At 34.6% G+C, this 13,994-nt stretch overlaps 2 protein-coding genes across 4 annotated transcripts; one reads left to right on the top strand and one right to left on the bottom strand.

The window, feature by feature from the left end:
- Positions 1 to 606: 606 nt before the first annotated feature.
- LOC111317682 (uncharacterized) lies at positions 607 to 3,280 on the bottom strand. The gene is made up of 2 exons (XM_022920118.2): positions 1,429 to 3,280; positions 607 to 1,329 (listed from the first exon to the last, which is right to left on the bottom strand). The coding sequence occupies exons 1-2, from the start codon at positions 3,241 to 3,243 to the stop codon at positions 805 to 807; spliced, it is 2,340 nt and encodes a 779-aa protein (XP_022775853.2). The 5' UTR covers positions 3,244 to 3,280; the 3' UTR covers positions 607 to 804.
- A 2,576-nt stretch (positions 3,281 to 5,856) lies between these two features.
- LOC111317950 (trans-Golgi network-localized SYP41-interacting protein 1-like) lies at positions 5,857 to 13,766 on the top strand. 3 transcript variants are annotated; one of them, XM_089752677.1, is made up of 9 exons: positions 5,857 to 6,036; positions 6,182 to 6,261; positions 6,377 to 6,670; positions 6,759 to 9,788; positions 9,916 to 10,774; positions 10,865 to 11,511; positions 12,626 to 12,773; positions 12,861 to 12,942; positions 13,070 to 13,766. In XM_089752677.1, the coding sequence occupies exons 2-9, from the start codon at positions 6,184 to 6,186 to the stop codon at positions 13,170 to 13,172; spliced, it is 5,241 nt and encodes a 1,746-aa protein (XP_089608803.1). In that variant the 5' UTR covers positions 5,857 to 6,036; positions 6,182 to 6,183; the 3' UTR covers positions 13,173 to 13,766. The 3 variants fall into 3 exon arrangements, with proteins under 3 accessions (XP_089608803.1, XP_022776229.2, XP_089608809.1); XM_022920494.2 differs by having other exon boundaries at positions 6,119 to 6,261; XM_089752683.1 differs by lacking the exons at positions 5,857 to 6,036; positions 6,182 to 6,261 and having other exon boundaries at positions 6,540 to 6,678.
- The last annotated feature ends 228 nt before the right edge of the window (positions 13,767 to 13,994 follow it).

Genomic DNA, 13,994 nt, shown 5'->3' with positions numbered 1-13,994 from the left:
TTTTATTGGAAGACTTAAATGACTGGTTGAAAAAGTATGTATAAAACAAGTGTTTTGCTTCATGGTAGTTTGATATTCCGACTTTAAAACGAATAGAGGCTATAAAATATCGACATGGTTCAGAAACGAAAAGGATCTGGCTGTGAAACCCAGAACTCTTAGAAAATTATTCATTCTCGTGCTATTAGAGTTATACCTTCTCTGCATATACCCGGTGGGGTTGCAATGCTGGAATTGAATGGTGAAGTGAATTAATTTCGAGTTAATTAGATGTAGATAACGAATGGATGAAGACTCTTGAGGAAAGAATAACCTGAATTAGAGAAAGATTCAGATACTACAACAATTCTGGTAGAGAAAATTGGTTCTGTTGAAGTTGATGGCAATTTGCTCCTTTATACCCTTCATCGGTTTCTCAGCATGTTGTTAAATGCATCTAATCAATCGATTGAAAGTTGAAACCAGTGCTATGAAGTTTGTATTTGCATGGTTCATTTGCAGCAGAATTAATGCGATACGCTCTCTTGCCGGTTTTGGTTTGATTTCGGTACCAAAAGCAACGACTTAACACAAATAAAACTCCATGAAAATTGAAAATTGAAAAAAGAAGGGCAAAAAAAGCCGCCACCGTAGCATTAAAAGCTATGAATAAGTCGAAATGTACATCAAACATTCATCACACTTGGTTCACCAAATTGAAACCGGGATGTCTTCAGGTAGACGGTAGGCCTACCACCCTACACCTGAGAGGCTAATTTATTGATAAAACTTACATATGATAGCGGGGAAAGGGGGAGAAAATTTCTAGTGAACGAGGAGTTTAAGTAAGCTTCTATACCTACTAATTATATGAGCAAAAGATGGTTTGCAGAAACCTTTGTGGAGTAAGAGACGAGTTATTTGTCGATGCATTGCTTCTGTGAGATGAAGCCCATCCCAGTGGACCAAACCAGCTGGGTTGTTGCAGGCAGTGGTGCCAGGCATACCGCATAGATTGTGCAAGTTGAAGTTGAGCAATCCACCTCCAACGCCACAGCATGCTTGGGATCCATCTGAAAACCCAAACCCTGCAAGGTTTCCCATGATTGTTTTGAATGCGTTGTAATAATCAGCATATGCAATTGTAACATCGGAACCATGCTTTCTCTGAAATTCTTCCAATGTCTTCTGGAGGAGCTGATTATGGGCCATGACCGCTCTGTTAAGAACTGCAGAACAACCCATTTCATCCTTGGCAAATTGGGGAATCAAAAACTTGGCTAACGGACAGCAGCCCACCGGTGGCAGTCCTTGAACCACAACGAATTTTGCACCACTGTCCAACACAGTCTATAACATTTACAAGAAAACAATTTCCAAGTTAATATATATTCAAGCGTTTTCATAATTGTATAAGGAGATTTCCTTTGAAGGCGTACATGTACATACCGTAAGGATTTTTGAGAGATGACCAAGGGTTATATCTGTAAGCCAACGCAAGGAAATGGAAGACCCTATTGAACGAGCGAAGTCATCTACGCCCATTTGTCCAAGCCAAATGAGGTTGGTTCCCATTTCTGCCTTGCATTCTTCCTCGGACATCCCTTTGCAGGCTATTTCCGTGAGAAACTGGTTGAACCATTCTATTTGTGTTTGGAAACCTAGTGGAATGCCTTTCCACAACAAGGTGTGGCCGATTTTGTGATTAGCAAAAAAGTCACCTGAAAGTGATGTGGCACCTCCTACTGCGAAGTTCACTCCGGAGTTCCCGTTGATATCAAAGTTTGCAGTAACGGCTTTATATGGTTGCAATGAGGATATGTTGAGAGCATCACAAAGGAAATCAACAACCAAGCGACCATTACTTGATCCACTGCCCGACTTGAAGTTAGAGTTTATGCCTTGAAAAGCTCTTGTCAAAAGTGCTCCCACGAAGTTTTTCACAATGCCTAACAATTGAGCATTTCCGGTGTCAGTATACGAGTCTCCAAAAGCAAAAACCTTGGGAAAACTGCCACTAATTTTAATTTCGGGGTTGATATCGTTGTTGTTTTCTTCACTTCCAGAAGCATTAGGACTCGTAGAAGAGTCGGAACCAGCAGTCATAGAAGAGTCAGAACCCGCAGACGTACCAAAACCTGCGGGAGAGCCAAACGCTGTAGAACCAGAAGCATCAAAAGAACGGGTTCCTGTGGAAGAGCCCGAACTTTTAAGACCACCAGCATTGCTTGTGGAAGAGCCCGAATTTGTAAGATCAGGAGCTGCAAAAGAACCAGTGCCTGTGGCAGAGCCTGAATTTGTAAGACCAGAAGCCGTAGGACCATAATTCGTAGAAGAACCAGTGCTTGTGGAAGAGCCTCCAGAAGCCGTAGAACCAGTAGAAGAGGCAGAACCCACAGAGTTCGTTGAAGAGTCTGTAGAAGAGCCAGAAGCACCAGAATTTGACGAAGAACCTGACCTTTTGGAAGAGCCGGAGGCATCAGAATTTGATAAAGAGTCTGAAGTTTTAGAAGATTGAGAACCCTCTAAATTACTAGAACCTGATAATGAATCAGATCCTGTAAAAGAGGCTGATGTACCAGAATCTGATGAAAAGTCTGAAGTCTTAGAAGAATCCGAACCCTTAAAATTGTTTGAACCTGATAAAAAACTAGAATTTGTGGAAGAGCCAGAAGCACCAGAACCTGATGAAGAGTCTGAAGTCTTTGAAGATCCAAAACCCTTAAAATTGCTAGAACCTGATGAAGAACCTGATCTTGTAGAAGAGCTAGAAACACCAAAATCTGATGAAAAGCCTGAAGTCTTAGAAGAACCAGAACCTTTTGAATTGTTAGAACCTGATAAAGAATCAGAACTTGTGGAAGAGCTAGAAGCACCAGAACCTGATGAAGAGTCTGAATTCTTAGAAGAGCCCGAACTCTCACAATTGCGAGAACCTGATTCACCAGAATTTGCAGAACCCTTAAAAGAGTTAGAATCCTTGTAAGAGCAGGAACCCTCATAGGAACCGGAACTCATAAAAGAACCAGAACCTGAATAAAAGCTAGACCCGTCAGGACCTGAAGCTGAAGGTCCATAAGATTTCACATTCTTGGAAGAGTCAAAACTTGCGGGTGATGGAGAAGGTGCAGATGAAAAGGAGTTAGAAGATTTTGAGTCAAACTCCTTATAAGGTGTGACATCGTGAAAATGTGCAAAAGAAAATGAAAATGATAAGAAGAGAACAAGAGATAAAACATGAAAGAAGTGCTTGGAAATAATCATTTTGTTGATTCAAATGGATATATATTTTTTTCGTTCTGTTTAGGTTGTGTATTTGAAGGTTTTTATACTTATCCCTCCTCCTTAAGATAGTATTTGTGGAAACGGTCATGTATGGACCTCACTGGTTTCAGGAGATCGTAAAGTTCTTAAGGGTTTACATGCAGGAGTTTGTGGTTTTGCGATCATGACTCTTGGTTTTCCTTACGGACATCTAGCCATGTTGCCAACTATTAACCTTTAATTAACTATCAAATATTATTTATGTTTTCATCTATAATTTAAAATTTTTATCATTCTTTGTTATATTCTTAAATTATCTTTTTATAATAATAATAATGATAATAATTCTGATTATTCTTAATAATTATGACTTTTTCTCTTATTTTAGGTTGCGATCTACTTTCTATAAAAAGAACTTCTTATTACATTTTTGCTAAGCGGGATCCAACTTTTTAAAATTTTTAATAAAGAAACTTCAAGTCCTGTCTTTCGTTACTGAATCGAAAGTACTGTTCTGCGAAGACCATAAAGGATTGGGCTGACCTTCCAACCGGAGCAGCCTCTGTCTTTGGCCCGGATTATTGGGCTCACTTTAGCTTCCCTTTCCAATTCCTAGCCCACTTTCTCACAGCAAAAACTTACCTAAAGTGAATACGTGAGTAAATATTATCTTCACGTAAATTACCACTTCAGCACTTCTATACATCGTAAAAATATAAATTATACATTAATATTTATAAATTATTTAAATTTATAAAATTTAAATCCATTTTAATTATTATCAACCCGAGCTGAATTCGAATAATCTAACTTATCGATCTAATCGAATTCAAGTATTTTTATATTTGACTTAAATTATTTGTGAGTGTAATTAATCTTTTATATTTTAATATATTTTAATTGATAAAATATCTCGAATTCAAGTTCGAGCTCGAATATAAATAATTAAAATTTTATCAAATATAAAAATTAAGTTTATTTTTATATGTTAATATTATTTAATTGAATGAATTTGAATAGCTTGATTTCTATCTCAAGTTAAGTTTAAATTAAAAAAATAAAATTGAATCGAATTTAAGTTAAATTTCAAGTATTAAATTTAGAGTCGAGCTCAAACTCAAACTTAATACTATGTCAATTTGAACTCAATCGATTATATTTTTAATCTATCAATGAGTGACTTATTATTTTTATTCATCTAGAAGAGATTTTTGAGTTTTATTCTATATAGCTTTTAAATGATATAAATAAATTTATTTATATTAGATCCATGAGTGTTTGGTAGAATTTATCTACCGCAAAAGCAGAATTCAAGGATTTAGTTATTAAAGTTCTAAGAATTTTAGTTTACACGAAAAGTTGATTTAAACTTTTAGATGAATGAAAATTTCTTTAAAAAATCTAATGAAAATATTTTATATTCTCAATTTACTTTATAATAATTCACAAAATTATAAGTAAGATTATATTATTTTACATTATATTTTTTACTTTGTTGATTTTTTATTGAATTCATTATTTTTTTTATTATAATTAGAAATCCCTCTTAATTTGATTTGATTCAAAATATTAGTATATTAATAAAAAATATTTTATTTAATTTTACATAAAAAAATTAATATATTAATATTAAAAATCTAATATTTTAATTTTAAAAATATTTTTATAATTTTACTTAAGTAAGACTTTTAACATGATATTTTAAGGTTAAATTGGACTTAATCGATAAAAAATATTATTATATTAATAAAAATATTTTAATTTATTTTTACATAAAAAAATTAAAATATTAACATTAAAAATATTTTGGTATTTTAATTTTAAATATTTCTATTTTATATATTATTAAACATAAATATTTTTAATATTTCATTATAAATAGTAGCATATAATTATTTTAATAATAAATAATTATTAATTTAATAATTAATATTATATAATATAATAATATTATTATTTTGGTAAAATGAATATTTTCATTTATTTCTTATTAATTTTCAATTTAAAATATTGTTTTTATATTTTATTTATTAATATATTTTTATTGGTATTTTAATAATAAATATAAATAAATAATATTTTGCTATGATTTAATAATAGATATTTTAAAAATAAAATATAAACTATTTTAATGGCATAAATATTTTTAATATTTTAATAATAAATATTATTATTTTAATTGTTATTATATAATAAAAATAATATATTAAAAAGAGTAATGCTATTTTAAATATTTTAAAATATTAATATAAGCAACAAATATTTTGTCTTAAGCGTTTTTATATTAATAACAAACAACAAAAAAAAAAAAACTCTATTTAAAAAAAAAGTAAATATTTTTTAAAAATCAATTTTCACAAAACAAATTAAAGCTAAACTTCTCTTTTACAACACTTTTAAAGCATCTCTACTTCAACAATATTTTTATAAAAACTGCAGCAAATCAAATAAACTAAAATAAATTTATAAAATTTTTTTTTCATAATATACGAACATTTTCAAACTCAAATAAAAAAAAAAAATTATACACGCCATTTATATAAAAAAAAAAAAAAACACCTAAACACAAACCATCGAGGGCATCTCATTGGAGCGGAACTCGTCACCCTGACCAATGAAAATGGACACAACAATGCCAAGAATCAAAACAATAAATAGTAAATAAATAAGAGAAATAAAAAAAAATAAAGAAATAGTAGGACTCTGCTGTGCGCACTGTACAAATTCTCCTTGGAATCGAAGCTCAATCAGAATCTCATCAGCACTTCAATCCACCGTAGAATTTAAATTCAGGTCAAATCCATTAATCCGCTTGATTTCTAGGTTTTTTTCTTTTTTTCATTTTTTAATTCTTTGGCTTGGATGTTTCATGCAGATCTGATTCTTGTTATTGAAGAAGAAACACTCTCTAATTATTATGAATTTATATGATCAGTAGAAATGTCTGAAAATCACGATTCGGAGAATTTTGGAGCTGTTGATAACGGACCAATTTACCCTCAATCTTCGACTAATCAGGTTTCTTTTTTTTTTTTTTTTTTAAATTGAAATCTCAGGTTTTTGTCTTTGTTTATGGGGGAAATCTGTAATTTGGTGTTTATTTTTGTAATTATAATTTTTTTTATCAATTTAGGAAGCGGAACCTATTGAGTTGTCTCGTGTTGATAGCAAAGAAGATATGTTTATGGATGCTTCCGATGAGTTGAATAATGATAATAAGGAAGCTGGAACGCCAACTGCACGTCAAAACGATGGTGTTTTAGAGGAAAAACCGAACGCGGTAGCTAGAGAGTTTGATGCAATGGATAATGGTGCATACAATAATGAAGATAATGATAATAATCACTTTGTCAATGAAGTGGAACGCTTGCGAGCTTTGCTGGAGCAGGCTGTTGACGAAAAAGAGAAACTCGAAATCAAACACAAGGTTTAATAGTTATGTATAGATGTTTTGCGCGTATTGCTGAATGATTTTTATGTTCTTAAAATGTTACTTAGGGTTTTAATGTTTGCAGGAAGAGATGGAGGCGCTTGCGAGGGGGATTTCTATGAAGGATCAAGAGATTGAAGGGCTGAATGCCAAGGTTATGAATTCAGTAGCAGAAGAAGAGAAGAAGGTTTATGTAGAGAATAGCCAGCGATGTGAGGTTGTAATGGAGAGGATTTTGGCTGCTCTTGGGTCAGTTGTTGATCAAGGAGATTTTTTGGGTGATTCTGGTGGGAAGCAGATTGACCTTGTTGAGAAAAGCGCGTTGGCATTAATTGAGAAGTATAACCAGTTTCATTCTGAAGTTAATCAACTTAGGCAGTCTTTGACAAAGGCTGAGTGTGATTTTGGTGTGCGGGAGTTTGGGACTGTATTTGTTGCTGCCCGTGATGAGTTATGTGAGTTGAGGAGGAAGGAAGTGGAGCTGGTTGAAAAAATTGGTCTTCTGGAAGATGAAAATAGGAAATTGCTTGAACAAGTTGAAAGTGAGAAAGCGACAGTGGAGATGCTAAATTTGGAGCTTGGAAAAACAAAGACGGAGGTTGAGCAGGAAAAGATGAGGTGTGCTAATACTAAGGAAAAGCTAAGTATGGCTGTGACAAAAGGGAAGGCATTGGTTCAGAAGCGGGATGCTCTGAAGCATTCTTTGGCTGATAAAACAAGTGAGCTTGAGAAATGTCTAGTTGAATTGAAAGAGAAGTCTAGTTCCCTAGAAGCTGCCGAATTTCAAAAGGAAGAGTTGTTGAAAAGTGAAAATTTGGTTGCATCATTACAAGAATCACTCTCGCAAAAGACCTTGATTCTTGAGACATTTGAACACATCCTATCCCAGATTGATGTACCTGAGGAACTCCAATCAGTGGATATAGTTGGAAGAGCTAGATGGCTTGCTAATGAAAGAAATGAGCTGAAGGGTGTTTCCTTGGACTTCTTCAGATTGAAAGATACCATTTGTGCTATCGATTTACCCGAAAATGTCTCCTTTTCCGATTTAGATTCTTGCTTGGCTTGGCTTAAGGAATCCTTTTTCCAGGCTAAAGATGAAATAAATATGTTGCAAAATGAAATCACCACGATAAAGGAAGCTGCACGTTATGAGATAGATCATTTGAGTGCTTCACTTTTGACTGTACAACAAGAGAAGGATTGCATTAAGGAAGAGTTAGATCATCTCAGAAGTAAATATGACGAAATTGCAGGCAAGGCGCATCAGATATCATTGGACAAGGATCATTTAAGTGCTTCACTTGCAGCCGAACTAACAGAGAAGGATTATATTCAAAAGGAGTTGGACAACATCACAAGTAAATATGAAAAAGTAGTTGAGAAGCTCCATCAACTTTCATCAGAAAAAAATGAGATGGTCCGATTGTTGATAGAGGGTTCTGGAATAGTGATGGGGGATCAAGAATGGATTGAAGAGACTTCTTCTAATCTGCCTATGCTAATAGATAGGTGCTTTGGGAAGATAAAGGAACAAATGAGTGCATCTTTGGAGAATCCTTTTGTGGATGCAGAACTATTTGAAAACCTTCAAAGTCTCTTGTATGTTAAGGATCTGGAATTGACACTTTGTGAGGAAATACTAGAAGAAGATATTCTGGTGAGGTCACAGCTGAAAGATCTGTCAAGTAAGTTCAGAGTAACTTATCGGGAACTTTTTGTGGTGAAGGAGGAGAAAGATGTTCTGCAAAAAGATCTTGAACGGTCAGAGGAGAAATCTAGTCTGTTGAGGGAGAAGTTATCAATGGCAGTTAAGAAGGGAAAGGGATTGGTTCAAGATCGGGAAAACTTGAAAGTTCTTCTTGAGGAAAAGAACTCAGAAATTGAGAAGCTGAGGCTTGAGTTACAACAGGAAGAATCTACAGTTGCTGAGTGCAGGGATCAGATCTGTACTTTATCTACTGATCTAGAGTGCATCCCGAAGTTGGAGAGTGACCTTACAGCTATGAAAGAGGAAAGGGATCAACTTGAGAAGTTCTTATTTGAGAGCAATGGCATATTGCAGAGAGTAGTTGAATCAATTGATCGCATTGTTATTCCAGTTGATTCAGCATTTCAAGAGCCTGTAGAGAAGCTGAACTTCCTTGCTAGGTGTATTGATGATTTTCAGACTGCCAAGACACATACTGAACAAGAGTTGAGGGAAGTAAAGGAAGAGGCTAGTAACCTGGCTGGCAAGTCATCCGAGGCCCAAGCAACTATGAAATTACTTGAAGATGCATTGGCTGTTGCAAAGAATGATTTGTCTCAACTTGCTGAAGAGAAGAGGGAGATGGAATTTGATAAAAAAAATATACAGACAGAGTTGCAGAAAGCAATCCAAGAATCTCATTCACAAACTAACAAGTTTGCTGAGACTTGTGAGGCTAGAAAGTCACTTGAAGAGGCATTGTCACAGGCAGAAAGTAAAATTTCATTGCTTATCAGTGAGAAAGAAGAGGCTCAAAGTAGCAGAACTGCTTCAGAGATGGAAGTGGAGAAAGTGAGAGGGGAAGTTTCTGTTCAGACTAGCAAACTCACAGAGGCATATAACACTATAAAGTCACTTGAAAATAGACTTTCTCGGGCAGAGATGACTGTTGCTTCACTAACTGAACAAAGTAACAATTCACAAGTGGAAATAAGCAACTTGGAGAATGAACTGAAGAAACTAAAAGATGAAACTGAGACCCAGGCTAGCAGGCTGGCAGGTGCTGGCACAACCATAAAATCACTAGAAGATGCATTGGTTAAGGCAGAAAATGACTTTTCTGCACTTCAAGGCGAAAAAAGAACTGCTGATCAGGAGATATCGACTCTTAATTCCAAGCTGAATGCATGCATGGAAGAGTTGGCTGGGAATAGTGGCAGATTGAAAAGCAGATCCAGTGAGTTGATTGGTCATCTCAACAATCTTCAAACGCTTGCCAAAGACCAAAGTTTTTACTCCACAATGAAACAATGCTTTGACAGGAACTTGGAGTGCCTTAAAGACATGGATCTTACCATTAAAAACACAAGGGAGCAATTGTTTGACAAGGATTTGGAACTGCTGAAAGGTTACCCACTCATGGAGGTGATGCCAAATTTCCCTTTTTCTTTTAGCTTGTCCTCTGGAAATTGAATCAATTTCTTTCCTCACCTTCCTGAAAGACTGAAGAAATTTATTATTACTTTTAATTGTCTTTTTCCGTTTATCACAGGATATTGCTAATCTGGCAAGACAATTCTCTGATGATATGGATAATACTGTGAACACTGAAATGGAGAATGATGAAGCAAATGCAATAAATGCTGATGATGTTTCTTCTTGTTTTAGAAGGGTTGCAGAAGGGTTCCAGTTGCGAAACAAAATCCTAGCAGATAGGTTTGAAGGTTTTTCAAACTTCCTAGATGAGTCAATAGCAGCCCTATTAAAAAAATTACAGGCCACAAAGGATGAGATAGAAAGTATGGTTGAGAGTATGGAATCCTTGAAACAAAATGTCAAAAACCTGGAACTCCGTGAACAAGAAAAGGAGAAGGCTATAACCATGTTACAGAATGATGTTGGAATTTTACTCTCTGCTTGTACAGATGCAACTGGAGACCTGCAGCTTGAAGTTAAGAACAATCTTATAGAACTTATCTCTGTTCCTGGGCTTGAAAAATTGAACCATGGTTTGCAACCAGAAGTGGGAGAATCTGTTGGGGATGACATGGCTCAGCAAGAGTTTGGTGGCAACAGATATGCTCAGACAGCAGAGAAATTGTTGACTGCTACTAGAAAAGTTCAAAGTTCGGTGAAGTTTTTTGAAACTACAAGCAAAGCAGTGGCCACTGTCATTCATGATTTGCGGAAAGAATTGGAAGATACCAGAAAAGCCTGTGAGAAAGCCATTGAAGAAAGAGATGCATATCAAAGTAGGATTTTCAAGTTGGAGAATGATGTAGAAGCATTGGAAGATTCATGCAGAGAACTGAGGCTCAAGGTAGAGGGTTATCAAGCCAAAGAGGACATATGGAAAGAAAAAGAGGCAGAAATTTTGTCATTGTACAATAGTTTGTTGATGAAAGAAAAAGGTAAACGCCTCCCCTCTTAATTTGTTAAACTTATGCACTTGATTGTTAATTGCCAATACTCTTTATTAAGTTGTTTTTCTATTGTTGCAGAAGCTGAAGAGCCTTTCCTGTCTGCATCTCAATTAAGAACTCTATTCGACAGGCTAAGTGGGATGGAATTTCCTCTTGTAGAGTCAGAAGACCTGGAGCCCCATAGCTCGGCTGATGCTAAGAAACTGTTTTCTGTTATTGATAGTTTCACTGATTTACAGAATCAAATAAATTTGCTATCTTATGAGAAGGAAGCACTACAGTCTACACTTTCAAGACAGATTTGCGAAATTGAACATCTTAAAGAAGAAATGGGAATACATGTTAGAAATAAGCTAGCTTTGGAAGAGATGAAAACGGAACTGTCTGAGGCTACATTTGGTTTGGAAAAGATTATTGTTGTGTTGGGAGGTAAGGAGTTTATTGGAGGCCAAAATTCTGTTGGTTTGAAAGCATTTTTGCCTGTTTTAGAAAAGCGTGTTAATGCCCTGCTGCTGGAGGCCGAAAATTCAAAATCCAAAGCACAGGAACTTGGTACCAAGTTAATTGAAAGCCAAAAGGTCGCGGATGAATTGTCAACTAAGGTTAAGTTACTTGAAGATTCTGTTCATGGTAGGACTGTTCAGCCTGAGATTGTCCAGGAAAGGAGCATCTTTGAAGCACCTCCTGCACCCACTGGGTCAGAAATATCTGAAATTGAAGATGCGGTAAATAATTTTTTTACACAGTTCCATAATTAATTTAACTTATTAACTTGATGGTGTCACTATGAACTGTCTGTGATTTGATATGTGTATTATTAGCTTGTTTTGTTCAATTAGCATTTGAGTTATAGTGACTTCAATTTTGTGCAGATCTAACTGTCTAAAACGAAGTTTTGGAAACATGCATATAAAATAAAGATTTGGGGTTTAAGGTGCTTGCTTGAGTTGAGATTGTGATGCAGATATTGAGTGTGTTTAGGATAATTTTGCTTAGAAGATATAACTATTATGCGTGGCAGTTTAATTAGACCTCTGATTTTCTCTTATAGATAGCTTTAAAATTTAAATGCATAGATGGTATTTAGTTCTAATGCAATGTAAACGATCTATTTTTGGTCAATGAATCTGCTTTATTATTGCCGTACCCTATTGCTTTATGACACAGTTAATTCTTCAACCTAAATGTTTTGTGGCTGTATGGTGATATCAGAGAACTTAATTATGAAATTTTCACATACCTAATCTTTGATTCTTAACTTGATTATAATATATATATATATATATATATATATATATATATATATATATATATATAGTGATGAATCTTTTGAAGTGAAATTATTAGAACATCTTCAAGTGATGCTTGGATATTCAATGCCCTTTGTTGAGAATGCTACAATGGCGGTTAATGAGGATTTGAGCATGACTTCCCAATGAAACTGTGTGTGAATATGGAGACAGATGGATTAAGGAAATCACTTTGGCGTTAAGCATGCATGCAAAATGTTTGAATAAGATTGTGGTAACAAATATATTGGTAAAGAAAAGAAAAAAAAGAAGTGTTGCTAATTATGGACTGTTAAATGCACAATCACGTGACTCATTATACTGTCAATATACTTCTTAACTTTATGATGATGTTGCTTCCTAATAGAAACACTTTCCTTTCAAAAATTTGAAGCATCTCTCTCTTATTCATTTAAAGCTGAATGCTGGATTTCTCAATAGTCACTACCATTCTTGGGGGGTCTTTTTAATCTGTTTGGTTCTACTGATGTATAATGCATCCCTGCAAACTCTGCTCTACGAAATCTAATTACTTTTGAATGTTATGCAGGGATCACTTGGAAAAAATACAATATCTCCTGTGCCCCCGGCTGCTCATGTGCGAACTATGCGAAAAGGATCAACAGACCATCTTGCACTTAATATTGACTTGGAATCTGATCACCTGATCAACAATGAGGAAACTGATGAGGACAAAGGTTGGCACTAGTATATTTTTGTAGAGAAGTAACTTCAGATCACTGTAAGTCTGAGTTTGCAAAACTTAAGCAAGTGTCCTTTGACAGGTCATTTATTCAAGTCTCTCAACACATCTGGCCTCATTCCAAAACGAGGAAAGTTGATTGCAGATCGAGTTGACGGAATTTGGTAAAATGCTCTACTCAAATTATCAGGGAAAGGGAATTTTTCTTTCTCTAGAGGGAATGTTAAGTGCTTGCTTACTGTGTATTTTATTCATTTCTAATGATCTTACGTCTGTTCTTAATTGGTTCAGGGTATCTGGTGGCCGAGTTCTAAGCAGTCGTCCAAGAGCAAGGCTAGGCCTCATTGCCTATTGTCTTCTCCTGCATATATGGCTACTGGGAACCATTTTGTAACAACGTTTGTGACCATCAATCCACCGGACCAACGCCTTACCGTATCAGATCAGCTTCTTAAATTGTATCATAGATAAAATTGTAGTCATTCTTTCCCATTCTTTTGTTTTTCCCTCATCTAACTCTTCTTAACATGGTGCCTAATAGGTTGGCATACATTTTCTGACCACCGTATGCATTCTCTGCAATAGCATTTTTAGAAACTGCAGAGAATGTAAGGTTCAAACTTTCAAACGCAATAATTCGCATTGTGCCCCTTTTGTCTGAAGTGGGACATTGAGCATATTGCAAATTGTGATAGATCGTAGACAAAATTGAGATATATATATATATATATATATATATATATATATATGTGCTCCACGGTTTACTTGAAATTTTTGTCCTGCCATCATTTTAGGTACATTTATCGGCCCTTCGAGTTTGTAATCATATTACACGGTGATACATTCAGGTTGGTTTTAGCCTCCTCTCGTGTATAGCTTTGTTGAAGGTTTAAATCCCGTTGTAGATAAAGGTGTAATCAAGTCGATACATTATCAGGTTCGTATTTGGCTGTTTAATTCGAGATTGATCGTAAATTTTATTTTTTTATACGGCTCAATTATATTCAATAAAATTATAAATATTTATATTAAATATTATATTTATGTCATTTATATATTAAATTAAAAAATAAAGATTTGATTAAGTTTGATTAGGTTTGTATGTCATTCAAATTGGATATTAAATTACGTGAACCTAATTTGATTAGTTATTAATTAGTTTGAGTTTTTTTTTTATTCGATAATAAATGAATGAGTGGGAATTTTTTAAAATTGA

Source organism: Durio zibethinus, chromosome 2, assembly GCF_047325235.1.
Source record: "Durio zibethinus cultivar Kanyao isolate XHJ-2024 chromosome 2, ASM4732523v1, whole genome shotgun sequence".
NCBI lineage: Eukaryota > Viridiplantae > Streptophyta > Magnoliopsida > Malvales > Malvaceae > Durio > Durio zibethinus.
The sequence above is the reverse complement of the archived record's forward strand: the minus strand, read 5'-3'. Positions and strand labels throughout refer to the sequence as shown.